Raw genomic sequence first — 26923 nt, 5'->3', positions numbered from 1 at the left:
GTAACCTTCCAGTGGAAAGGCAATCAGGAAAGAATGAGAAACAGAAGAAAGGGGTTCTCAGGTCACAGGCTAGAGATCCCAATAGTTCCTCTGTCCCCTGCCTATGGAATGACGGTCACCCGGGTGCCATTCCACCAGTGGCTTTGAATCTTTGATATGTAGCCTCTGAGAATGAGGGGAGTCCCAAGCTCCTCCCAGCTCCCTGTTCTCAGATTTGACATGCAGGGACACAGATCACTAAATCACCACTAAATATATCTCAGTGTGCCTTCAATACACACTTTTTTCATATCTTATAATGGCATCAACTAAATGGAAGTTTAACATTATTTTCTTTGTTGAATAAGCATGAGCTTTTTCTTTTGGACCCTTAGCTGGACCACTGCGACTGCTCTATTGTTTTAGTCAAACCATCTAAGGACCATTTGACAGGAAAGTGAGCCCAGACCATTGTCAACAAGTTTTTCTTCTGTAAAGAACAAGCAATTATCATCAAGAAAACATCAGAATAGAAGTCATCAGCTTGGGAAACAAAAGCAGATCAGGAAGATTACAGTGTACTGGGCCATATGGATAGGGCCAATCAGGCCAAACCCCAGGGATTTAAGTGGGTGGCCTCAGAGTCACTGCCCAGCAACAGAAAGCCCTGGGGCTACACCTGCCGAGAGCATCTGCACAGCTGCATGATCAGGTGAGCAGTGTTATCCTTCTGTAAGTACTTGGGAGGATGAATTCAATGTTTTTACTCCACCATAGTGGCTCTAACATCTAGAAGAAAGGAGGATGGATTTTTAGACAGATCAGTCTAATCAGATTCTCATTTTTTTTTTTTGCTTCCTAGGTTTTGAAACATGCATCCTTTTGACTTCCTGACTGCACTTTGCTTGGGAATAGTCTCAGCTACTATAGAGCTTGATCAAAGTTTAGATGCACAATGGATCCGGTGGAAGGAGACACATGGAAAACAATATGGTGTGGTTGGTAACATCTAAAATCTAAACTATCTAGGAGACTCACAGAGAATGCCTGTGCTGGTGGGAGTTTGTAGCACAGAGTAGCATCTTGAGACCACTCTTACCAAAGCAGTAAGCACAGCACCGTGAGTGTGCATAGTATGGGCATATGTCCTGCTGTGTGGTTGCTGGAGAACAGCTCCCAGAAGCATAAGACCATCCATGGCTGTGGTTTCTCCTCCTCTCTGTGAGCACATCCACTTGGTGCAGGTCAGTAGGTTTTAAATACAAATAAAAATGATATATATATGTTTGCCTGTAGGTTGAAGAATGCAGAAGAGCCGTGTGGAAGAAGAATATGAAAATGATTATGCAGCACAATAGGGAATACCTTCAAGGGAAACATAGCTTCTTGATGGCAATGAATGGCTTTGGTGACATGGTGAGTATGGCACGGATTTGCTGAAAGTTTTGTTGTTTCTCAGTACTTTCCCCCCAAATCTCATGCTTGTCAATATTCTACTTTCTTTTCCCTGAAGACCAATGAAGAATTCAGGCACATGATGATTGGCCTTAAAATCCAGAAGAATGAGAATGGGACAGTGTTTAAAGTCCCTTTCCCTGCTGGTATCTCCTTACCTATGAATAGGAGACAGACACCTGATATTAGTCTTGTGAGTATCAAGGATGACTACTCATCAGGTCTCTCTCCAAGAGGAAAGCCAAAAAGAAAGTGGACCCCTGCTATGGTTTCCTGCTGTGGAAAAATATATTGTAGCTATATTTATTTATTTTGTTTAATGTTCATTTATTTTTGAGAGAAAGAAAGAGTGAACGAGTTGGGGAGGAGCAGAGAGAGAGGGAGACACAGAATGCAAAGCAGGCTCCAGGCTCTGAGCTGTCATCGCAGAGCCTGATGCAGAGTAGACGAAGGTAGACCACAAGCCTTGAGATCATGACCTGAGCCTGCAGTCCGACGCTTAACCATGAGCCACCCAGGCACCCTGCTGTTGCTATGTTTTAAAGTTTTCATATAGATGGACTGTTTTCACTCTTGCTATTTGTTTTGTAGACTACGACCTTTATAATTTGTTTTCAGGGTCGGTGTGCTTCTGGCTGGGCTTTTAGTGCAACTGGTGCCATCGAAGGACAGATATTCCGGAAATACGGCAAACGTGTTTCCTTGAGTGCGCAGAACCTCCTGGACTGCTCTCAGGCTGAAGGCAATGAGGGCTGCAATGGTGGTCTAATGAGTAATGCCTTCCAGTATGTTAGGAACAACAGAGGTCTGGACACAGAAGAATCCTATCCATATGTTGCAAGAGTGAGTAGAGCTTCTCACTTGTCACCATTCCAGCTCTGTCCTTAGAGTTGAATGCTTTTGAAGAAAACAGACACCATGTTTAACATTCGCATTTCCAATTGTAGACTCTCTATCTGCAGTCTGTCAGGACTGTCATTAAGCGGTATTAGCCTGGTATAGTTCTCTGCTTAGATGGTTACCTCATAGCTGTTTTTATTTCTACATTACATGGAGATAATGCATACCTTTTACACAAGGTACGGATTTCCCCAGAGTGAAAAACTTCTTATGGACAGGTAAACCATGAGTGTTTCATTGAATCCACACCAGTTAGTTTTGCTTTTTTTAAAAAAGGTTTTTTATTAATTTTGAGAGAGAGAAAGAGAAGAAGAGCACGAGAGGGGAAGGGGTCCAGAGAGAAAGAGAGGGAGAGAGAGAGAGAATCACAAGCAGGCTCCATGCTCCGTACAGAGCCCAACACGGGTCTCGATCCCATGACTGTGAGATCATGACCTGAGCCAAAATCAAGAGTTGTATGCTTAACCTACTGAGCCACCAATTAGTTTTTTAATTTTAAGACAATAAATAGCCTTTCACCTCCTGGGTTGCTTCACAACAAACTTGACTTGGAAATCTTTTACCTGTAAGCTGCCTTGAAGTCATGTTCCCCAGGAAGTGGATGGTCATAATCAAGTTTCTTTTCCTTTACCATTCAAAGGATGGACCCTGCAAATACAGGCCTGAGTATTCTGCTGCCAATGTCACTGCCTTTCAGACAATTCCTCGGCGGGAGGAGGCGCTCTTGGTGGCGATGAAAAACATGGGATCCATCTCTGCTGCTATAGATGCAAGCCTGGATACCTTCCGCTTCTATAAAGGAGGTAAGCATTTGTTGATGTAGAAAAAATGGAAAACCACCCTAAGAAACAGCAAGAATGACACTTTGGTATGTAGAATTCAATGTATAATTTTGGGGTGTGTGGATTTAATATAGTTGTTCATTCTGTACATGAAATATTTATGTCTGCTGTTTCCATTTGCCATTACTTGACCCAAATTCCCACGAGTGTAAGTATATAATAAATATATTTAAATGACAACATAATTTAATTAGTAGAGCTTACTTTACTTTTTTCCAAATGTTAGACCTTGATAACTTTTAAGGAATTTTGCTACTGAAATTAACAGTGGAAAGTAGCTCTTGGCTCAAGTAATTTTATGTTCTCTGCTGTTTCCCTAGGTTGACATCCTACAAGTAGAATAATAAGGTTTTGGCGGGTGATTTTTTTAATGCCCCTTGACTATTATTTTCAAAAGGGATTGTGACAGTTAGTATTTCTCCTGGTGTGAGATGAGGGCCTAAATCCCCACCCCTTCCCACTAAACAAAATTATCTGACGTTTAAAGCTCATCTGAATTCATATCAATATCACAACTGAATTTTGAAATGCCTCCCCTACTGTGGTTGATAGGCTGGGTTACTATCACATGTCACGTGGGAATCCTCACTCAGCATTGAATATTACTCCCCAGGCATTTATTATGATCCAAAGTGCAGCAGTGAAGACCTGAATCACGGGATTCTGGTGGTTGGCTTTGGCTTTCAAGGAAAAGAATCCGATAACCAAAAATATTGGTTTGTCAAGAACAGGTATGAAAATCCAGGAATACGTACTTTTGAATTTGAAAAGGGAATGTTTTTTGGAACCAGTGTTTGGACGCAGGTCCCCCAACCCTTGAGCACACTTCTGAAATCCCAGCAGTGTTTACCCCATCTAGGGGGGAGCACAGACATAGTCAGTCATATGATGACAACATTAAGATACTGTCTCAGGCTTGCTAGGGTCCTGATATAGTTTTGGTACCACTGTATTTCTAAATTGGAAGTTTTTCAATATTCTATATCACACCCAGGTCCCAAGGGTTTCCTTTTCCTGTTCACACTGCACTTTTGTGAAAGGTCTGTGCTGGGTTAGAACTCAACCATGAATAAGAACGGCCTCTCCTGATTCTTCCTGAATCTGTCCTGGCCTCTGGTGCACTGCTCAATACTGGATGCTATTGTTCAAAAGATGTATGTTTTCAGTTGTTTGTAATAGTTGGAAAACCCTGTCTTCTTTCAGCTGGGGCACTGACTGGGGCATGGGTGGCTACATAAAAATGGCCAGAGACCGGAATAACAACTGTGGAATCGCCACCAGGGCCAGCTTTCCTATCGTGTGAGATGATGGTGATGAAGAAGGCCTTGACTGATAACAGAATATCCAGGAAATGTATTTTATTCTAAAGTTGATCACATCTTATTTTGTGGGGTAAAACACTTGAATCACTGGAGATCCAAGTTGTGACGAATTCTGTTAGTGTTTACGCTGGTGACGAAACTACTTCTTTAATCCCTGCTCTAATCAACAGTGTGTGATTAAGTTGCTTAATAACTTTTGAATGTTCATGTTTTAATTTTTTAAAATTTATTTTTGAAAGAGAGACAGGCATACAGGGTGTGAGTGGGGGAGACCAGAGAGGGAGACACAGAATCTCAAGCAGGTTTCAGGCTCTGAGCTGTCATCCCAGTGCCCAATGTGGGTTTCGAACACACAAATCATCAGATCATGACCTGAACTGAGGTCAGACACTCAGTGAACTGAGACACCCATGTGCCCTGAGTGTTCATGTTTAAAAGTTGCATGAAAGTTTTACCTTTTAAAATAAAATTTACTTTCATATGTTGAGGTGTGCTCTGTTTTTAATACATAAACTTCTTTGTAGTAAAAATGCAATGGTTTTGTAGGGAGGAAGAAATATCCTCATTCCTCCAAAATTCTTCCAACTGGTTTAAGAATTCAATTGACATGAGACAGGTTAACAGGAGAAAAAAAAAAAACAACCCTCAAAGTTTTATTACATAGGCAGGTAGGCCCACTAATGAATTTAAGCCCAAAGAAATGGCCAAGGCAGATAGGTTTTTTTGTTTTGTTTGTTTTGGTTTTTTGCAGTCTTATATATTTTGGACAAAGACAATAATTTGTGAGGAATTGACAGGAAAAAAAAAAGGTGTGTGGGAGTTTTAAATTGCAGGAATTCTAAGTGGAATCTGGGCTGAGGTTGTAGATGAGTAAAAAAGTAACAAGGTTTGTTTCTACAGCTTTCTCAGCTTTGAAGCCCCATCTCTGCTGATAAGGATGTCTCTTTACCTCATAGTACAGGGAGGGGACCTTTCATATGGGACACTCATTTCCTGCTTTCAAGAGGGGCATGTGACAGCCTGGGTGTTCTTGCACTGGCTGTATCCCAAGTAGCTTCAACTCAAGATACTCAATATGCCATGGTGGCACATTTTGGGGTGGCTTCCCTGGGGCCTCACACTTTCTTCCTCTGAAACTCCCCTGAAAGTTTATATAATAAATAGTTGAGCAGATGACTGTGGAGAGAGAAATCCAGTTTGGATTGAGCAGTAAGAAATCTACAAAGAATAAGAAAAGCATAGATCACCATGAGGATGAACAGGTGAACGAGGGTGGGGGGTACCTGGTATTCATTCATACCAGGTATGGAATGAATCAGTCACAGGAATCAAGGGCACAGCATAGGGAATATAGTCAACAGTATTTTAATAGCAATGTAGGGTGGGGGTAGCTACACTGTGGTGAGCACAGCATAATGTATACTGTTGGCAAGTTACTATGTTGTACACCTGAAACTACGGTAACATCGTGTGTCATTTATACTCAAAACATTTGGGAAAGAAGAAGGCAAGAGGATGAATAAATAGAAGAGAACACATTTCCCCACACCTCATGGAATGAGTCGCACAATCCTGGAATAGATCTGACCAATTAAATGTGCTTCATTTATCTGATGGAAAATATTAATTCCTTTTTTAAAGTAGATTTAAGTTAGATATTATGTGCCTCATTTGGGCTAGATAAAAAGCAACATTTTCCACTGATGCTTGCACGAGCATCCCCTGCTAAGCACCTCCTGCTAAGCAGTCACGGTATCTAGAACATAATGACTTTGGAGACCCCCAGAGGCTAAGCTGTTACCTTCTGACTGGAGTGTTTTCAAAGCATGCATAGTGGTATTGAACCCTCCTTGTTCCATTATCATAGACAGATTTAGGATTGCCTTTTCTAATTCATCATCTCTGAAACTTGGGAATAAGATCTTTAATGCTGAAGAGAACCTGGAATTCTGATGTATCATCCGATTTTCTATGATTCCTCAACAGGCATGTGGGTGTGACACAATTTTATGAACAAATGCTGTCACTAAGCACAGTGACAGAAGAGCCAGGTATCCAAGTCCATATGGTTCTGACCATTTAGGTGGGAACCCCACATGCTTTGTTGACACATGAAATAAAGGAGAAGGGCACCTGGGTGGCCTAGTCCTTAAGCATCTGACTTCAGCTCAGGTCATGACCTCATAGTTGATGAGCCTGAGTCACATATCAGGTAAGCTCCAGCCCGGTTTCAGGTGAGCCCCCTGTCTCTCTCCCTCTCCCTCCCTCCCTCCCTCCCTCTCTCTCTCTGTCCCTCTGTCTCTGCCCTTCATTCACTTGGGCCCTCTCTCTTTCTCTCTCTCCCAAAAAAAAAGGCAGTGTGGTTTATAGACAAGGTGAGGTTGAAACCTGTACTTTTCAAAGTCTGGAGTGTTAATTGATAGTGTTAATGTTCATACATCTCCATTTTTCTTGTGGTCCTGTCAGTCTTTGAGAGCAGCACACGTTTCAAAATAGCTGATTTCAGAGTCTTCTTATTTGGCTCTGGAAGCTAGGAAGCTTGGTTTTGTCACCCAGCCAAGTAAGCCCAGATATTTGGTCCACGTTTTTAGGTGGCCTGTCTTTGGTCAATACAATTCCTTGCTCTGCAACTCTCTTGGAAGATTCACACATTCAATGTTGAGCTGTCTTCAACATTGACCTGTCCTCAGGGTGGTCCGAGTGGATGCCTGGCTGGCTTCTGGCGGGTGGGCCAGGTTTCTGCTAGATCTGTGCCAGACATGGGAGACTGGTGTATTTTGTATATATTGGGAGAAAAGAAAACCCTTAACTGAAGATATAAAGAAAATGCGGCTCTTCCACTGACAACTTGGAAGGAAATAATTTCCCCTTTTTTAGCCTTAGAAGACCAGCTCATTCTTCAAGTCTTCTGAAACAAAATTAAAGTATGACTGAGAAGGACCAAGATGGCAGAACAGTATGGAAGTATTTTTTGTGTCTCTTATCACTGACATGCAGCCAGATCACCACTAAACTCTCTCACACACCTAGAAAACTGATTTGAGGATTAATGCAACAATCTACACAACCTGAACCCCAGAACTTGGCAGGTACGCAGAACGGAGAGGTGAACTGGTGGAGAGAGAAGCCATGGAGGGCAGGGAGCTGTTTTTGCTTGTGGAGAGAGGACAGAGACAGGGGTAGAGTACAGGAAAAGCATCCCCTCCCCCATAAGCAGCTGGAAAGAAAGTGGAAAAATGGAAACAGCAGCAGGGACTGAACAAAAAAAGGGAGAAAGGACAAAGGAGAGGGTTTAAACACCATCAAGACTCTATAAACAGGGGGGAGCACACAGTCTGAGGCTCCGCAGCTCGATACTTGGTGGGGCTCTGGTGGGAAGGGCGAATCCCCAGGAGCAGAGAATGAGGTCCGAGGGGTCCATGGGCCACACGGAGAGTGGCAGTTCCCCTGTGGGGAGGACATTTGTTACAGTCTGTGCAGCCTCCCCACAGGTAAAGATCCCAGTAGACCCTGGAGAACAACTACATTTGCTGGTGCTGGAATAAGGATGTTGAGGGGGAAGCCTGGTGCTAGATGTGTGTTGTGATTTTCCATAAACCCTGAACTGCTGCTGCTACAAGATCACGCAAACTTTTTCCGCGGCTGGCTGGCACCCAGCCACAGTCTCTGTGCACCAGCAGCAGCGTGGTATCCTGAACATTCCTGTGGACAGGCTGGCACCTGGCCATTGCTCTGCAAGACCCTCCCCCAGAGGAACTCAGTGGGTCAAAGCCCCAGTTCCTCAAAAGGGAGGGGTTGAAGGGAGGGGCCAACATGGTAGAGAAGTAGGGGGATCCGAAGTTCTGTCCTCTCCAACAAAGCCATGTTGAGGCCAAAGGACCTTGAACCCCAAGAGTCCGGGAGGAAAAGAGGCAGAGTTGCTTCCAGGGACCCACCTGGACAACCTGACAGGCCATAGGAGGAACGCTTCAGGGAACAGACATCATGCCCACAGTGGAGGCCTATCTACTGGAGTGGGATTGAAGCTGAGATAGCCCCTCCTCTAGAGCAGCGCTTTTGCCTTGCCTGGTTTAATTCACGGACAATTCTTATTATATAGATATATTCTTCCTTCCTTTTCTTATTCTTATCTCTTCCCTCCTCTAGTCTGGTTACCCTGGTTTTTGGCCTATTTAAGCAGACGTGTTTAATCCGTTCTCTTGATATATGTTCTATACTTCCTTCCTTATTTTCCTTTCTCTCCCTCTGGATTAAGCCATATAGTTTTTCAGTCTGGGCAATTTTATCTTCTCTTCTCTTCTTCTTCTTATTCTCTTCTTATTCCCTGCCTCCTTCTTTATTTTCCTTACTCTCTCTCTCTGGATTAAGCCATATAGTTTCTTTGATCACGTTTATTTTCTCTTCTTTTTCCCCACCCCCTTCTTTACTTTTGTTTCTCTGTCTCTATTAAGCCTAATAGTTTCTCTGTCTGGACAACTTTACCTTCTTTTCTTTTTCCCTGACTCCTTCTTTATTTTCCTTACTCTCTCTCTGGATTAAGCCTATAGTTTCTTTGCCTGGTCAAGTTTTATTTTTTCTTCTTCCCCAGCCCTGTCATTTCTCTTTTTGTATGGGATAAGGCCTCTTCCATCAGCACTGCCTCCACCCCATTGTTTACTTGTAGCTGGTGTTTCTGATTTTTTGCTTTTGGTTTTGTGTGTGTGTCTTTTCTGTTTGTTTTTCTTTTTTTTGGTTTGTCTGTTTGTTTTCCTTTCCAGGACTACTTCAATGAACAAACCAAAGCACACCTGGTGGAGGGTCCAAAACATTACTACAAGCAGGGAGATAAAGTAACCAAAGTAACAACAACAGAGAGCAAGTAACTCTCCGAAGAACACCTCCTGAAGGGCCAGGCCTTGGACAGCATATCATCCCTCTTTAATATAGTAGTGCTTGCAGGTGCAAGACATATAACGAGCATTTAAAACACATAAGGGACAGAAAACTAGCCAAAATGATGAAACGGAAGAATTCTCCTCAAAAGAAATTCCAGGAGGAAATGACAGAGAATTGATCAAAACTGAACGAGAATTTCGAATAATAGTCATAAGATTAATCACTGGGCTTGAATAAAGCACAGAAGACAACAGAGAATCTATTGCTGCAGAGATCAAGGAACTTAAAAATAGTCACGATGAATTTAAAAATGCTGTAAATGAGGTACAAAATAAACTAGAGGTGGTGACAGCGAGAATTGAAGAGGCAGGGGGAAGAATAGGTGAAATAGAAGATAAAATTATGGAAAAAGATGAAGCTGAGAAAAAGAGAGATAAAAACATTCTGAATCACAAGGGGATAATTAGAGAAGTGATTCAGCGAAATGTAACAATATCCGTATCATAGGAGTTCCAGAAGAAGAAGAAGAGAGAGAGAGGGGCCAAAGCTAAGAACAAATCATAGTTGAGAACTTCCCCAATCTGGGAAGGAAACAAACATTGCAATTCAGGAGGCACAGAGAACTCCCTTCAGACGTAACTTGGATCGATTTTCTACATGACATATCATAGTGAAACTGGCAAAATACAAAGATAAGGAGAGAATTCTGAAAGCAGCTAGGGATAAATGCCCTTAACCTACACGGGTAGATACATGAGGGTAGTAGCAAACCTATCTACTGAAACTTGGCAGGACAAAAGGGAATGGCAGGAAATTTTCAATGTGATGAACAGGAAAAATATGCAGACAAGAATCCTTTACCCAGCAAACTTGTCATTCAGAACAAAGTTGAGCTGATAGATGGTTTTATGTCCTTAATCCAGTCTCTTTGTTCAGACAGTGAGTCAATTCAGTCAAATTCACTTCAGGAAGAGGCATTGCAGGTATCTTCTTAGAGTGAGGCCTCTGCTTCAAATGATCAGGTAATAAATAAGAGGCAATTCTATGGCAATACAAGAAAGACAATGGTTAATAAAAGGATCCAGTTATAAACCAGTTTCTGAGTTCCAAGGATAGCCAGTTGAAAGAATCTCTAGATGCTGGGCTTAAAGCATCTTTAGGCAGATAAGGTAGGTAGGCAGTGGCAGGCTGACAGACTTTCTGAGAGGCTCATAGAGGAACAGGCATGAAGATTGTCTACATATGAGCTATTGCGGTGATTTCTCAGAAGGTTACATCAAGTTGTTGATATTCAATTTGCAGGGCTTCAGGAAAAGGGGAGTTTTGGGTATCCAGTGATTCCAAGTCAAAAGGATAGAAAAAAAGTGGAAAACATTAGTTTGGAGATTGTGGCCAGGCTTCAGAGGAAACTAGAAGAAATTAGGATCTCGTCCAGTTCATAGTGAACTCTATTAGACTGTAATATCCACAATGGTGTGTTATTGAAACATAATGTTTCTTTCTATAATCACCCTCATTTTTACCAAGGACAGCCAAATTAAGACCAATTTGTTTGCAAAGTGTAATAGTTGCTTTTTTTTTTTTTTTAACTTGGCCTGATGATGAAACTGCTGTAAATCATAGCTTATGAGAAAAAGTTTCTTAGGATTCCTTACTAATTAACAGTCCCAAACATCTGTTTTCTTCATCCTGTTAATTCATCATGAATTTGTTGTCTCCTTGTCACAATGTATAAAAACTGACTGCCTTGCTTAAGGACCCAGATATAAGTATCAGGCTGTTTTTCCAATGGGTTTTATTGGCTCCATAAAGTCTGCCTGAGTTCCTTCAAGCAGTCTGGTCATATCTATGTCTGTGCAAGTCCCCCCTTGAATATGACATTTCTGTCAAAGTGTTGGTGATGTAACCAGTGTTTCCAAATATGTCCTGTTACAAGGAGAGCAGATTATTATTCAACTTATGCAAATTAACCTATTGTCGTGAACATATGAGAATACTCACTGAAAGGTTTTGAATCTGGACAGATTGGTAGGGAGAAAAAGATAAGTGTCCCAGTCTTTTCACAGAAGCATGTTTTATCATACAGCTGTAAGTCATAGCTTAAAACACTTTCCTTAATACTGGAAAAAACATTTAAAAATCAGCAATGTTTCAAAAAAATTTGTAAAAATGAGAATCATCTTCCATTCATCCAGTCTCATGTTATTAATTCTTGTTCTGCTTCAATCCAGATCTTCCATTCGTTCTGGAAATTCTTAACCCAGTTCAGCTTTACAATCTTAAGGTTTTCAGAAGCCTATAGAAAAGAGTTCTTCCCATCAGCATCATTGCAGGTGAAACACATTTGCAGAAGCTTTTGTAAAAGCGTCTGAGTAAAAGTCTAACTGTCTATAAATGATAAAGACTTAAAATGTCCAAGGTTAAAGATCTGATGAGAGATCATGACAAGGCTGCTGACAAGGAAAGTGGTTATTTCTCTGACACACGACAGTAACATCTCAGGACATATCAGGTTTCTAAGAGTTGCATATGATTTCTAAAACACTTACTTTATTAACATATTTCTACATAAATGTAATCTAAGGGTGTTAGTATCCCTTATTTGACATTGCTTCCTATGTAATTTAACATAAGAAATAAGCCTAATTAGTATAATATCTTCCTTTTTATAAAAAGACCAAATCTCTTGAAAAAGTTCCATGGATCCTCTGGAATATTTTAATTGCATTGTGGTCAAAATACTTCATTTTAGAATTTGATTTTGGAAAGTGTGTGTTACAAAAAATCAAAATATTTGAACATTTGATTAAATAGGATCACAGATCATTATGCAACAATATTTAACTATTCAACCCGAGTGACAATAAAAGATTCCTTTTTGAAGAGAAGTGAGCCTTTATTCCCTTGTTCCACAAATAAAATGGGCTGAATTGGTTGTTTTTCGGTGATTAATCAAGAGACTAACAAATCCCTTATCCTCATGCAACTCATCTGACTCTTCCTATGCTTCAGCTTTGGCCAGGGCTGAGGGCAGCAGCAGGTACAGCAGTGATGGTGATGGCTTCATCAAGTGGGAAGCTGTAATAAGTCCATGCAGACAAAGCCAGAACCTGCTTGTGTCCATTGATGATAGGATGGGGCAGTGAGGCAACAATCAGGTGACCTATCGGCAGACACTGGCAACACTGCAGACGCCCTCCAGGAAGTAAGAATGTAGTTTCCTCTGTGATGTCAAGAACTTCATGGTTGTAGATGCTGCGATTGTCAAACACCTGCTGGTGATCATCCCAAAGGAGAAGGGGGAGTTTCTCAGCACATTCAGCTGTGTGGCCTCGCTGGCCCCCGCTTTGTCTCCAGTCTTAATCAGCCGCACGTCACTCAGGATTTCAGTGGTGCCCCTGGACATTTTAGTGGCGATGCCTAAAGCCTGGGAGAAGAAGGTCTTCTTTGGCCCCAGACAAGTGTTCTGGGCTAGTACAGTGACTTCACATGGGGCTATGATACCACCATGGCGGCAGCTGACACCTTAGCCAGAAGCATGTCCCTGATCTCGGTGAGGTCCTCCTTGGTGAGCACAAAGCCCACATTCACCCAGATATGAGGCAACGGTTTCTCAAGAGCTGGTTGTTCTCCAGATGCCCTCAGATGACCTCATATATCATGGGGATCATGCCACAGCAGCACCACAGCGTTCCCATGCAAACACATGCGGGCCTACTGCATCTTCCTGGAACCCATGTTGTCTGCTCCCACAATGAAGGATGATCGTCCAAAAGATGGATGATCTTAAGGAAGTACTTGGACTTCCGGGTCACCTTGTCTTCCCTGGGCATCATGGGGATGCATCAATGATTGCCATGCAGAGTTTAAGAAAGAAGTCACTCTCATGATGACACCTGGAGAGGAGGGCCAAGAATAAAAGATTTTAAAGGCAAATGCTGTAGGTTATACAATAGTGAACAAACTTTAGTTCTTTTAATATTAAGACTCAGTTTTCTTGAATAATCTGATAAAGACGAAGCACAGAAAATTTATATTTCTTTTTTTATATCCTTTTTTTTGACAATTTATTTATTTATTTATTTATATTTTAATTTACATCCAAGTTAATTAGCATATAGTGCAACAATGATTTCAAGGCTAGTTCCAGTGACTCATTCCCTATGAATACCACCCACTGCTCATCCCAACAAGTGTCTTCCTATTGCTCCTTACCCATTTAGCCCACCCCACCTTCTATCTCCTCCAGCAATCCTTGTTTGTTCTCTATATTTAAGAGTCTGTTATGTTTTGTTCCCCTCTCTGTTTTTATATTATTTTTGCTTCCCTTCCCTTATGTTCATCTGTTTTGTCTCTTAAAGTCCTGAGTGAAGTCATATGATTTTTGTCTTTCCCTGACTGATTAATTTCACTTAGCATAATACCCTCCAGTTCCATCCACGTAGTGGCAAATGGCAAGATTTCATTCTTTTTGATTGCTGAGTAATACTCCATTATATTTATATACCACGTTTTCTTTTTCCATTCATCCATCGATGGATTTTGGGCTCTTTCCATACTTCGGCTATTGTTGATAGTGCTGCTATAAACATGGGGGTGCAGGTGTCCCTTCAAAAAAGCATACCTGTATCCCGTGGATAAATGCCTAGTAGTGCAATTGCTGGGTCATAGGGTGGTTCTATTTTTAGTTTTTTGAGAAACCTCCATACTGTTTTCCAGAGTGGCTGCACCAGCTTGCATTCCCACCAACAATGCAAAAGAGATCCTCTTTCTCCGCATCCCCGCCAACATCTGTTGTTGCCTGAGTTGTTAATGTTAGCCATTCTGACAGGTGTAAGGTGATATCTCATTGTGGTTTTGATTTGTATTTCCCTGATGATGAGCGATGTTGAGCCTTTTTTCATGTGTCGGTTGGCCATCTGGATGTCTTCTTTGGAGAAGTGTCTGTTCATGTTTTCTTCACTGGATTATTTGTTTTTTGGGTGTTGAGTTTGGTAAGTTCTTTGTAGATTTTGGATACTAACCCTTTATCTGATATGTCATTTGCAAATATCTTCTCCCATTCTGTCAGTTGCCTTTTAGTTTTGCTGATTGTTTCCTTCTCTGTGCAGAAGCTCTTTATTTTGATGAGATTCCAATAGTTCATTTTTAGTTTTGTTTCCCTTGCCTCTGGAGACGTGTTGAGTAAGAAGTTGCTGTGGCCGAAGCCAAAGAGGTTTTGCCTGCTTTCTCCTCCAGGAATTTGGTGGCCTCCTGTCTTACATTTAGGTCTTTCATCCATTTTGAGTTTATTTTTGTGTGCGGTGTGAGAAAGTGGTCCAGGTTCAATTTTTTTGCATGTCTCTGTCCAGTTTTCCCAGCACCATTTGCCGAAGAGACTGTCTTTACTCCATTGGATATTCTTTCCTGCTTTGTCAAAGATTAGTTGGCCATACATTTGTGAGTCCATTTCTGGGTTCTCTATTTTGTTCCATTCATCTGAGTGTCTGTTTTTGTGCCGGTACCATTCTGTCTTTACAGATTTGTAATACATCTTGAAGTCCGGGATTGTGATGCCTCCTGCTTTGGTTTTCTTTTTCAGGATTCCTTTGCTATTTGGGGTCTTTTCTGGCTCCATACAAACTTTGGGATTGCTTGTTCTAGGTCTGTGAAGAATGCTTGCATTATTTTGATAGGGATTGAATTGAATATGTAGATTGCTTTGGGTAGTATCAACATTTTAAAAATATTTGTTCTTCCCATCCAAGAGCATGGAATATTTTTCCATGTTTTTGTGTCTACTTCAATTTCTTTTATAAACTTTCTATAGTTTTTAGTGTATAGATTTTTCACGTCTTTGGTTAGGCTTATTCCTAGGTATAATGTGGTTTTTGGTGCAATCATAAATAGGATCATTTCTTTGATTTCTCTTTCTGTTGCTTCATTATTAGTGTATAGAAATGCAACTGATTTCTGTGCATTGATTTTATACCCTGTGACTTTGCTGAATTCATGGATCAGTTCTAGAAGTTTTTTGATGGAATCTTATGTCATCTGCAAAGAGTGAAAGTTTGACTTCCTCCTCGCTGATATGGATGCCATTTCTTCCTTTGTGTTGTCTGATTGCTGAGGCGAAGACTTCCAATACTATGTTGAATAATAGTGGTGAGAGTGGTCATCCCTGTCATGTTCCTGACCTTGGGGAGAAAGCTCTCAGTTTTTCCCCAGTGAGGATGATATTACTGGTGAGTCTTTCATATATGGCTCTTATGATCTTGAGGTATGAGCCTTCTACTCAGCACCTACAGGAGCAAACTGTATTTCCCAACCAGGAGGCCCGTCCAAGGTACTCTCTATAAATCTTGTAATGAAACAATTGTAAAAATAAGGAGCTGATGTTCAGGTTTTTTCAGGGAGAGTTGGAGTTTTTGTATTTAAGGGAACTGGCTGAAGAGCTAGGGCTCGGTTTTGAAGGGAAAGTTTCTAGACCAGGAGCCCAGAGATCCAAAAGATCTCCTGGAGGGTCAGGGACAGAGGCTTGGGGATGAAGGGGATATAAGAAGGGGGAGTGAAGTCAGATTTGGTTTTTAATTCTTATTCTTAGTCTGATTTTTGTTCTCTCATTAAAAGATTCCCTAACACTAGCCTTATACTGGTTTGTGTTTTCTTTTCATTTTGATCCCCCACTAAATACCAAGAAGGCAGCTGCTAGAAGGGAGAACTCTCTAAGAAATGTTCTAAATATAGAAAATTTTCTAGTTTGAAAGAATTGCTATCTGCTCCTGGTGAGTGGGATCACTATTAGTATATTTATTTTAATAGTGACTCAATCCAAGAAACCTCTTTACGAAAGGACTCAGCGACAACTTTCTAGGCTTAGAATAAGTCTCTACCATGGACACAAGAGATGTTTCTGGAGAGGGTATGGACAATGAGGCCTCCATGATCCAAAGTTTACTCCTGAAAAGAGCCTAAGAAAACAAAGACCTTTAAGCAACATCCCATGAACAGGTGTGCCAGGATACCCCTGAGGAGCTCCAGGCTCCTATCACCTGGCTTTTGTCCCCAGTGAAACTTGCTGCTCTATTGTATTTGGTGCCTGTCGCCAGATGGCCCAGGGATGTGGGGAAGGGCTAAGACCCCGCCTCGTGACGGGAAGAGGAAAGGCCACTGAGCAGAAGGGTGTGTGGGATGAAGACAAGGCTGGGTCCATTTGGAACATGCAGTCTGCCATAGTCAGTCTCTGAACATCCCCTAGAAAGGACTCCTTGTAAAAGTCGTCTTGCTTCACCATGACAGGCTCACTCAGACTGCTGTCCACACCATCCTGGGAGTTCAGCCCAAGACTCTGAGAACATGTGCAGGTGCCGATGGGACAGAAAGTGGGTAGATCTGACTGATGTGTGAACAATTCAGCAGATATTAGAAGCTTCTGTAATTTACAAGCCATTCATATTTATTTAAAAATTGGAAAATCACAAATCATCTTTCATAAAACTATTTTGAGGAGCACTTGGGTGGCCCAGTCGGTTGAGAAATAGACTCTTGATTTTGGCTCGGGTCATGGTTTCAAGTTCCTGAGATTGAGTCTCATGTCAGGCTGTACACTGACAGTGTGGGGCCTGCTTGGGATTTTCTCTCTCCCTCTTTCTCTGAGTTTCCACTGCTTGTGCTTTCTGATTTTCAAAATAAATAAATAAATAAATAAATAAATAAATAATAAATAAACTTAAAAATCCTATTTCTAAGAGAAGCTTATAGACATGAAATAAATAAAGCAGAAAACAAATTTTGACTCCTCCCTAAGTCTTGCATGTATCATAAAGTAATTACCAGTGTTTCCTACATTCCATAGACCTTTATAATTTCTATCAAAAAAAATTGCAAGGGAAGCAAATGATTCAGAAATTAGAAAGTGGAGTTTGGACAAGTGTGTGTGTACTTACAACACTTGGTTCTTTTAATTAATTTTTTTTCAACGTTTATTAATTTTTGAGACAGAGAGAGACAGACCATGAACAGGGGAGGGGCAGAGAGAGAGGGAGACACAGAATCTGAAACAGGCTGCAGGCTCTGAGCTGTCAACACAGAGCCCGACGCGGGGCTCGAACTCACGGGCCGTGAGATCATGACCTGAGCCGAAGTCAGACGCTCAACCGACCAAGCCACCCAGGCACCCCCACTTGGTTCTTTTAGGAGCAAAGGACTCAGAAGAGTGAAGAAATCTCCATTCCAGCAGCGCATATATTTCAATCATTATCACTAAAGCTTAGTTAGAGATCATACACTATTCAAGTCCTTCTTTTTTTGTTCCAACATTTTATGGTGGAAGAAAACATTAATGGTAGTTAGGCCACGTTTGTGGGTTTCTCTAAAGAAATTAAAATCCTAAACTGTCAGCTCACAGAGCCCAACGAGGGGCTCAATCCCTCGAACCATGAGATCATGATCTCAGTTGAAATCAAGAGTTGGACACTCTCCATCGGAGCCACCCAGGCACCCTGCAGTTGTTTTACTTTTAAAAAGTAAAATTTCATACATTTTTAAAAGAAACTTGAAAATTCAAAAGCTACTAGACTAGTCACTCATACAAAAGTATTTACAGCAGTAATGAGTGAAGTGGTAACATTCACAGTGAAAAATGTCACACAATCAAATCACAACTTGGTTTTTTAATGATTCAAGTGTTTCACTCCACACAGCAGAGTGTGGTAGGCTTGAAAATAAAACCCATTTTCTGGATAATTTGTTGCCAGTCAAGGTCTTCTTTACACCATCATCTCACACGATAGGAAAGCTGGCCATGGTGGCGATTCCACAGTGGTTGTCCCGGTCCTTGGCCATGAGTATGTAGCCGTGTTTGCCCCAATTTGCACCCCAGCTGAAAAAAATGTTTTTTTTTTCATTTATTACCGAGGAAGAAACACATTTCTTTTATGGACAATAACACCTGATACTCAGCAGTGCCTGAGGCCAGGACAGATTCAGGAAGAATCAAGAGAGGCCATCCTTGCTCATGGTTAGTTCCAACCCAGCAGAGAAATCTATCCCCAAAACTTTCACAAAACTGCAAAATGAGAGACAGGAAAAGGAAAGTCTTGGGTCAGATGTGTTTCAGATGCAGTACTACTCAAACTATAGCAGGACCCTTGCAAGTTTGAAACAGTAGCTTAATGTCAACAAATGAATATGTCTCTGTTCCCGCTAAGTAGGGCAAACACTTCTGGGGTCTCAGAAGTGGGCTCAAGGGTTTGATGATCTGTATCCAAACACTGATGCCAAAAGGATTTCCTTTTCAATTCCAAAGACAAATATTTTTGGCTTTTTATACCTGTTCTTGAGAATCCAGTATTTTTTGTTATCCGATTCTTCTCCTTCAAAGCCATAGCCAACCACCAGAACACCGTGATTCAGGCGTTTATTGCTGCACTTTGGATTATAATAAATGCCTGGAAAAGTAAATTTCAATTCCAAGGTGGGACATCAAAGCAACATGATAACATCTAACAATAACCGAGTCACCGCAGTAAAGGAGGCATCTCAGAATTCAGGTGGAATATAAATCCAATAAGATTTAGAAATCAGTTCTTTTTGTTTAGTAAGGCTGGGGATTTAGGCTCTCATGCACATCATCACACACACATCATCACAATCTCTTTTGTAAAGAACAGTCAAGAGGCATAGAAGAACACTCGTTGAAACTTTGTCATTCTATTCTACCATGTCAGCATTGGGAAGCAGCAGAAAAACACAAAATCACTTGAGCCAAGGGCTTCTTTCCAGCGTCCATTTCACTAGTAAAACTCTTTGGAAATCTTCCAGGTCTAACAGGTGGGAAGAACTAAAGTAAGTGAAACTATACCAATCAAATTATGTAGCCATTTGAATATATTTATGAAGTGCTTGAAAGCAGGGGACTTTGGGTGAAGTCATGTCAACATGCTGAACAACAGGCACAAAATCACATGTGCTGAAGGAACAACTACGTGAAGTCCATACCCTCCTGATCTGTACACAGCAAAGGGTCTATCTTGCCTTATATGATGGTGGTTCCCCATTTGTCCTGCCTACTTTTCTATGTAGACACATGCTGACCTTTTTTATAGAACTGGAAGGAATTCAGGCTTGCATCTACAGCAGCAGAGACAGGCCCCACAGTTGCCACTGTGGTCATTAGGCCATCCTCCTTGTTTACGACACTCCAGAAGGCAGTCACGTTGGCAACAGAATTCTCAGGCTTGTATTTGCAGGATTTGTTCTTTCAAAGGTAAAGGGGGAGAGACTTGATCACTACCATCCACCTCCAGGGGAACAGGAGTGCAAAACTATTTGCAACTGAATGATTTCCAAGTCAAGTTTGTTATAAAGTATCTCAGGACATAAAATGGGATTGATTGTTTTGAAGTTGAAAAATTAGCAGTGTCTATCCAATGAGACACTCTTAGGGTCTACTCATTCATAAAGTTTTCACTCTGGAGACCTGTACTGTATATAAGATGGTGTTCGTGACACCATGTAACATAGTTGTAGGAACAGCTATATGGTAATGAGGTGATCAGAGAGCTGTGCTAGGCTAATACATTTTAATGGCAGTTCTGACCCTTTGCACGTATAGAGTCAACAATCAAATACAAGAATTCTAAGTACAGGATCTGTTTCTACTGAAATGCTCAACTTTGATAAAAGATAAGGAACTCCACTTACCTGTGCATGATATGGATAGGATTCCTCTGAGTCCAGTCCCCCATTGTCCTTAACATACTGGAAAGCTTTATCCATTAGGCCACCATGGCAGCCCTTATTGCCATGAGTCCAAGAGCAGTCCGCCAGGTTCTGCTCACTCAGTGAAACAAATTTGCCAGTTTTCTGGAATATCTGTCCTTCAAGGGCACTAGTTGCACTAAAAGTCCTACAAGAATGACAGTCACCCTGAAAACAAAATGCAAACGCTCTTAGCATGCAAAATAAATTGCAAGGCTTTGACAACAGCCCATAAATCTTAAAACTCTTTTAAAACATAACAAACTGCATATTGTGTCTCAATTTCCAAAGCAACAACACTGATTCCTTTTGGCTTTACTCTTGAGAGGGATCTGCTGAATATTGTCCCACCTGATCCTTCACGGAAGTCACATAGCCTTTCTCTCTCCAGTCCACAGGTGAAGGGATCTCAGCAAAGAGAGGTGCTTGGAACACTTTCCCCTTTTTGTGTTTCTGGATTTTAAGGTCATTCAACACCTGCTTGAATTCTTCACTGGTCTTCAAGGAAAAGGAAACAGAATGTTGGCAAGCATGAGATGTTTTGAAAAGGTACTTAGAGGAAGCATGAAATGTTCAGCAATCTGTGTCACACTCACCATGTCACCAAAACCATTCATTGCCATTGTGAAGCTGTGTTTCCCTTGGCTGTGTTCTTGATTGTGCTGTTCAATCATTTGCATATTCCTCTCCCACACTGCTCTCTTCTGTCCTTCTTCATCCTGGAGATAAATATTTAACTTATCATCTATATTCCTATTTAAATCCTAGGCATGACCTGGGATGCCTGAGTGGCTCAGTCAAGCATCCAACTTGGGCTCAGGACATGATCTCGTGGTTCCGGGGTTCGAGCCCAGTGTCAGGCTCTGTGCTGACAGCTCAGAGCCTGGAGCCTGTTTAGGTTTCTATGTCTTCCTCTCTCTCTGTTCTTCTCCTGCTCAATATCTGTCTCTTTCTTTCTCTAAAAAATAAATAAATGTTAAAAAAATAAAAATAAAAAAACCTAAAGACTTACACCTAGTGGATGTGCTTACAGAGAGGAGGATATCCCACACCCAGGGATGGCCTAAGGCTTCTGGGAACTGTTCTCCACAACCATACAGCAGGACATATGCCCATGTTGTGCAAAGTCCCAGTGCCCTGCTTACTGACTTGGTAAGAGCGGCCTCAAGAAGCTACTCTTTGCTGTGAACTCCTACCAGCATTGAATGTTCTTTCAGGGGTCCCCCTGGAAAGTTTAAATGTTACCAACCATGCTATATAGTTTCCCCTGTGTTGCCTTCCACTGGGACCATTGTTCATCTAAGCTCTGATTGACTTGTGGAGCAGCTGACGCTATTCCCAGGCAAAGGGTAGCCAGGAAGAAGGCAGGATGCATGTTTGAAAACCTAGGAAAGGAAAAGAATGAGTGTCTGATTAGATCAAACCACCTAAAAAGCCATTCTTCCTTCTGAAATGTTAGAGCCACTGAAGTAGAGCAAAAAGATTGAATTTATCTTCCTGAGTGGTTACACAGGCCGTGGAGGAAGGCTGAGGATGTGGGATGTGCAGTGCTCCCACTCCCTGCCCTGTGACCTGCCTCCTGCTTCCAGAACATGTAAATGGCAGTGCAGGGAGTGAGGAGTCCTGAGTCCTGGTGTGTGGGGGCAAGCTGCCATGTCTGGAGAGGTCAGGTCCTGGAAAAGTGCCTCCTGGGAGCCCCAAACCCCAGATCCCCAAAGCAGCTGTCCCCAGTGTTTTCAGAGGTGGCCCACCCTTCATGCCAGTTCTGGGGATCTCACCTGTGGCAGATGTAGTTGTGCAGTTTCAGTCACAGCTTTAGGTCAGGGGATGTCCAGGAGGCCTGGCAATGGTTGGGAGGCTGCTCATTTAAGGTCTGAGATTGGCCCTACCAGCCTTGTCCCCCACCTGCCTGCACTGCAATTGGCTGATCCATCTTGTGGGAGGGGCCTCTGTGCCCTGGAATTCTGGGCTGCTGGGGCATGTGATGCCTGCGTCCCTAATTATCCCAGGGGAATTTGTGTCTGCTTCAGTGGCCCCAGGGGGAGGTAAGGTGGAGGACCAGGGACAGCCCTTTGGAGGGGGAGGGTCCTGCATCTCCCTGGGGACCTACATCAACTAATTACCATGCACTTATCCGTTGGAAGGTGGTTCATGAAAAGAACCTCATAGGAAGCCCCAGCTGGGTTTTCAGCATCACCCTGCCTGTCCTTTAGTCCTAGGTTTTTTGGTGAAAATCTCCTGGAGGGATGAGAACAGGATAATCTATTCTAGTGGTTCCTGTTTATTCTGATCAAAGGTGGGGCAGGTAAAGGATGCAGAGCCCACAGTGAGAGGTGTTATCACTGTGTCAGGATGGGATGCCCCTGGGTATGGAAGAATCTGGAGAGGGCTGTCAGTCCCCCAAACAGGGTATGCACTGGGCAAGGCTCAAGTCATTTCAGGGAAAGGGGCAGATGGGAGGGGTGTCCAGGGAAAGTGTCTTATTTTGTAATGCTCCCTTCCTGCCTCCCCCAAGTAGGGATTGTTCTTCCCTCTCAAGCCTTTCTCAAAACCAACAGAAAAGAGTTATTTACAGAATAATATGGTTTAATAAAAGGAGGACTGGCAGATTGTGGAAACAGCTTTTCCTCCCCAGTCTTTGTGTTATGGATTATTATGGTCCTCACTATCTGACATGCTTTTCTTCAGATTTAATTTAAAATGTTTCAGAAAGACATTTATCTCAAGCAAAAAATTATTTATCAGGAGTCTATGATTTTCCCCTCTAATGACTGGTTATGCTCTCCTTATAAACAGGATTCCATATGTCTAAACAGTGAGTGGTTGACGACCTCCTTTCCCAGACCTACTACATGCCTGAGACACCCAAGTGATCTTCCTCACATGTTGTTTCCAGCACTCTGTACTCTGGGAGCGCAGTGGTCAGAGGGATTCTGTACAGGGGTTTGGAGTCAGGGCTGGGCCTGCATGGCCATTATACAGTTCTCTTGGTGTGGGTCCCCGGTAGGTTCCCCAATGTCCTCAGCCTCAGTTTCTTCAGTGAGGACATGGGGCAATAAGTAGATTTTCCTCAGAGGACTCTTGTGAAGATTAAATGAGATAATACACATCAGGCATGAGCATAGAGTAGGGCTAATTTAATACTGCTTCCTTGTGAGGTCACAGAAAATCCTTCCAAAAGCCTTGCTTCATTCAGAAAATATTTATTTGAGAATTTGATACATAGGCAATACCTACCGATTTCTTTACTTCCTGTGAACCAGGTTACCAGATTAGAGAAATGAACCATAAATAAGTAAGCCTATACGCTAAAAAAGCCAAGCTACATCTGGTTAACATTCTTAAATTGTACTCCCAAACTGATAAATGAAGCATACATGTCCTAACTATACCCACAGAACCTAAAATACATATTGTCTCACGTTTGACCCATTATGCTAGAGGTAATATCACATTTTAAATGTTTTATTTTGCGTGGTGTAGTCATAGCAAATGGTTTCTAATTGTCCATGACTGTTGGACTACTTAGTCCTTCACAGTGTTATCTCTGGGCTCATCCTTTTATCCCATTCTGAAGGAGCACCATCACTCTCATCATTATCTTTGTTTTCTGCCATTCTTTACCGCTGGCCCTAAAAGGCATTTCCAGGCTCATCTCTCATCCCTGTCACAAAGCAATGAATGGTGTACTCCGTCAGTGGGCTACTGTGATGACCTGATGTTGCCCGAGGGGCTCTCCTGTGCCTCAGTGCCTTTGGCAAGCTGTGCCTTTATTACCTTTATTTACCTTTATTAAAGAATGCTCTTTATTACCATTCTACCGCTTTAAGTGCCTGGTAGAATCCTGCTCTTCCCTCCAGTCCCCTAATGAAAAGTCAGCAAATGGATTTTTTCTTTGTGTTTCCACAGATTCTAGACTTCAGAGTGCTCAGGTGCCCGTTACAGTGTTTGTAAGTTTTTGGTAATCCTGGCTAGGCTGAGCTCCTCAAAGTCATGTTCATGTCTACTACACCATTGAACCCAGTATCTCAATGATTGGGTGAGCAGGTGCTTGATTAATAAGAAAGGTTGCATGTTGCACTAAAAATATGGGCAGCAGAGCCAAATGATGACTTTCAATTCTTTTAGATTTGACTTTTTTTTTTTTTGATTTGCAAATACATCCATGCATAAAGTTGCTCTCATTTTGGTCACATTAAAAATGAATAAATGGAGCTGAAATATTCACATTTATGTTTACATATTTTTCTGTTTCTTTTTCCAACTTTAATCTGTGATAATTCATCCAAGGCAGTCAAATTTTCCTTCCACACTATATGTGAAGGAAGAATTTCACGAAAAAATTAATGTTCAAACAAGTACAGAAAATGTTTTAAATTATTTAGTAGAAAAAAATGCTTATAACATGGTTAGTATTATTATTATCTGCATTCAGATGACCAGATTATTACAAGTATATCAGCTACTTATTAAGATCATCAGTCTACTTGGTTTCACTTTATCAACAACAAGAGCAAGTTACTTGCAACTTTTGCTTCAGACATTCTACAGTCCAGGAAACCAACATCATCACCATCATCATCATCATCACCTTTGTGGTAGTTGTCAACAGCTTGTGATATGTTAGGCATTGTTACATGGCTTAAATATATCACTCTATTTCCTTTCACAGTGACTTCTGCCTGAAAGAGTCTTTGAATCCTTGTTGCACGTCCCAATGATGAAAATTTGGAGTTGGCGAACTCTAAGTTAGTCCATATGCAAAGAGTAAGAAAACTGACATGATGTGAAACTAGGGTAATTGACAGCTCAGGTATTTTAAGGTATCTTTGAAGAGCAAAAGACAGGTAATCCAAACCAATTATATTCTTTTTTTTAAAAATAGAATTTTGGAGAAGATATTGGGATATTGACAGAGTTCATAGCAATGCTAAGAAATAGATGTCAGGACCAAAACACCTGGAATCCAGGGCAAATCTGGCATCTAAGCAGCAGGAACTAGTCAGCAATGTGGTCAGGGCTCAGTTGCTGTAATAAAAGAATTCATATTGTTTCCTCCATCCTTGCATCCACTCTGCTTCCAGATTGAAAAACCTGGAAGACAATGTCTGCCAATATTTCATCCCGTGTCTAAGGGAGGGAAAGGCATCTTAATATAGCCCCCTCTCCCACAAGACTGCATGTGATGGGGAAGAAGAAACCACAAATGAGAGCACGCTGTTCCTACCAAGACAAGAGGAAATGGATGCTAGTGGCTAAGAAATAGCCTTTGTTCAACATGGCAGCCCCCATTTAGCTTGTCAACATACAGATAAGCTTTTTCTTTTCATTAAACTTTTCTTTTGAAATAATTATAGTCGGATGCAGTTGTAAGAAATAATACAGATAAAACCCATGTCCTTGGCATGAAAACAAATACATAGATGGATGGAACAGAAGAAAAAGCCCAGAAATGAACTCACACATATACAGACGATGTGAATAGATATTTTTCCAAAGAAGACACATGGATGGCCAAAAAGTACATGAAAAGATGCTCATCATTGTTAATTACCAGGAAATGCAAATAAAAATCACACTGAGATGTTACCTCACACCTGTTAGTGTTACTATTATCAAAAAGATAAGAAATAAAAAACATAGTGAGGATGTGGAGAAAAGGACTCCCTTGTATACACACTTTGTGGGAATGTAAACTGGTACAGTTCATATGGAAAACAGCATGGAGATTCCCCCAAGTTAAATATATAACTACCATAACATCCAGAATTCCCACTTCTGTGTATTTATTCATAGAAAATGAAAATACTATTTGGAAATGGTATATGTACTACATATCCATTGCAGTATTATTTAAAAGAGTCAAGATATAGAAACAACCTAAGTGTCAATGAATGAATAAATGAATGCATAAAGAAGATGTGGCATATATATATACTGACATACTGCTCAACCATAAAAAAGAATGGAATTTTGCCATTTGTGACAATATGGATGGATCTTGAGGGTCATTATCCCAAGAGTGATAAGTCAGACAAAGAAAGGTAAATACTATATAATCTCTGTCAAATGTGGAATCAAAACAAAAAGCAAAAAAGAAAAACAAACAAAACAAAAATCAAGCAAACAAATAAACAAAAAAACAAAGCTAATAGATACAGAAAGTAGATTAGTGGTTGGCAAACACAGGGGCTGTAGAGTGGGAGAAATGGGAAGGGGGTCAAAAAGTAAAGGATATTACAAAAAGAAAAAAAAAGAATCCTGAGGGGATAAAAGCTGTTGGTTCCTTCTGCTATCTTGCCTTCTGTTCCATCTTCAATTCCAACATTACTCTGGGGCAGAGAATTTAGTGCCTCTAACTCTGCAAGTAAAAAGATGAACAGAATCTAAAACGTCTTCAATTATTGTGCACAGAACTAGTCTCTCTTAACAAGGTCTCCTTCTCTTCCCTGTTTCCTGGTGGGTGGTGTGCATAGAAGTTTCTCTGTAAAGGAAGTATGGTTCTTGCTGGAGTTTAGTGCAGGCAGCAAGTAGTAACCACTACATCCTACATTCTCACATTTTTCTGCCAAGGTTCCTAATATTCCAGCCTGGTTAGGCATTGTCTATACCCCTAGGGACAATAGGTGACAGGTCAACCACCTTGTAACAGACATTTCCAGCTTCTCAGCTTACTTAGTAAGTTTCTCTTCAAGCACAGCTGGATTTAATCAGAAGCTTAGTAGGTGTGGGGCAAACCTCTGTGAGTGATGTCATCACCCCCAATGTGATGACGCCCATCCACTCTGATTCTGGCTATTGGCTTCACTC

At 41.4% G+C, this 26923-nt stretch overlaps 2 protein-coding genes, 1 long non-coding RNA gene and 1 pseudogene across 5 annotated transcripts; 2 read left to right on the top strand and 2 right to left on the bottom strand.

Moving 5' to 3' along the window:
• Positions 1-592: 592 nt before the first annotated feature.
• LOC102968399 (procathepsin L-like) lies at positions 593-4713 on the top strand. The gene is made up of 8 exons (XM_007089000.3): positions 593-691; positions 842-977; positions 1276-1395; positions 1493-1627; positions 2053-2277; positions 2975-3137; positions 3790-3907; positions 4380-4713. The coding sequence occupies exons 2-8, from the start codon at positions 852-854 to the stop codon at positions 4477-4479; spliced, it is 987 nt and encodes a 328-aa protein (XP_007089062.1). The 5' UTR covers positions 593-691; positions 842-851; the 3' UTR covers positions 4480-4713.
• A 1971-nt stretch (positions 4714-6684) lies between these two features.
• LOC122233218 lies at positions 6685-25256 on the top strand. 2 transcript variants are annotated; one of them, XR_006210736.1, is made up of 3 exons: positions 6685-6710; positions 24786-24880; positions 25198-25256. It is a non-coding gene; the product is annotated as an uncharacterized LOC122233218 (long non-coding RNA). The 2 variants fall into 2 exon arrangements; XR_006210737.1 differs by having other exon boundaries at positions 24786-24861; positions 25198-25224.
• LOC102968690 lies at positions 12133-13303 on the bottom strand (annotated as a pseudogene).
• Positions 18134-21488, bottom strand: LOC102968987 (procathepsin L-like). Of its 2 annotated transcripts, none has more exons than XM_042963891.1 (7): positions 21359-21488; positions 20710-20825; positions 20477-20611; positions 20057-20281; positions 19448-19610; positions 18684-18801; positions 18134-18233 (listed from the first exon to the last, which is right to left on the bottom strand). In XM_042963891.1, exons 1-7 carry the CDS (start codon positions 21486-21488, stop codon positions 18134-18136), a joined length of 987 nt encoding a protein of 328 aa, XP_042819825.1. The 2 variants fall into 2 exon arrangements, with proteins under 2 accessions (XP_042819825.1, XP_007089063.2); XM_007089001.3 differs by having other exon boundaries at positions 20465-20611; positions 20710-20832; positions 21363-21488.
• Positions 25257-26923: the final 1667 nt, after the last annotated feature.

Source organism: Panthera tigris, chromosome D4, assembly GCF_018350195.1.
Source record: "Panthera tigris isolate Pti1 chromosome D4, P.tigris_Pti1_mat1.1, whole genome shotgun sequence".
NCBI lineage: Eukaryota > Metazoa > Chordata > Mammalia > Carnivora > Felidae > Panthera > Panthera tigris.
The sequence above is the reverse complement of the archived record's forward strand: the minus strand, read 5'-3'. Positions and strand labels throughout refer to the sequence as shown.

Excerpts from the sequence above, each read along its gene's own strand:
- LOC102968399 (XM_007089000.3), top strand. The coding sequence starts at position 852 with ATGCATCCTTTTGACTTCCTGACTGCACTTTGCTTGGGAATAGTCTCA. Across the intron at positions 2,278-2,974 it reads CCTATCCATATGTTGCAAGA|GATGGACCCTGCAAATACAG; the intron begins GTGAGTAGAGCT and ends TACCATTCAAAG. Across the intron at positions 3,908-4,379 it reads TATTGGTTTGTCAAGAACAG|CTGGGGCACTGACTGGGGCA; the intron begins GTATGAAAATCC and ends GTCTTCTTTCAG.
- LOC102968987 (XM_007089001.3), bottom strand. The coding sequence starts at position 21,488 with ATGCATCCTGCCTTCTTCCTGGCTACCCTTTGCCTGGGAATAGCGTCA. Across the intron at positions 20,612-20,709 it reads TGAATGGTTTTGGTGACATG|ACCAGTGAAGAATTCAAGCA; the intron begins GTGAGTGTGACA and ends TTTTCCTTGAAG. Across the intron at positions 19,611-20,056 it reads CCTATCCATATCATGCACAG|AACAAATCCTGCAAATACAA; the intron begins GTAAGTGGAGTT and ends TACCTTTGAAAG.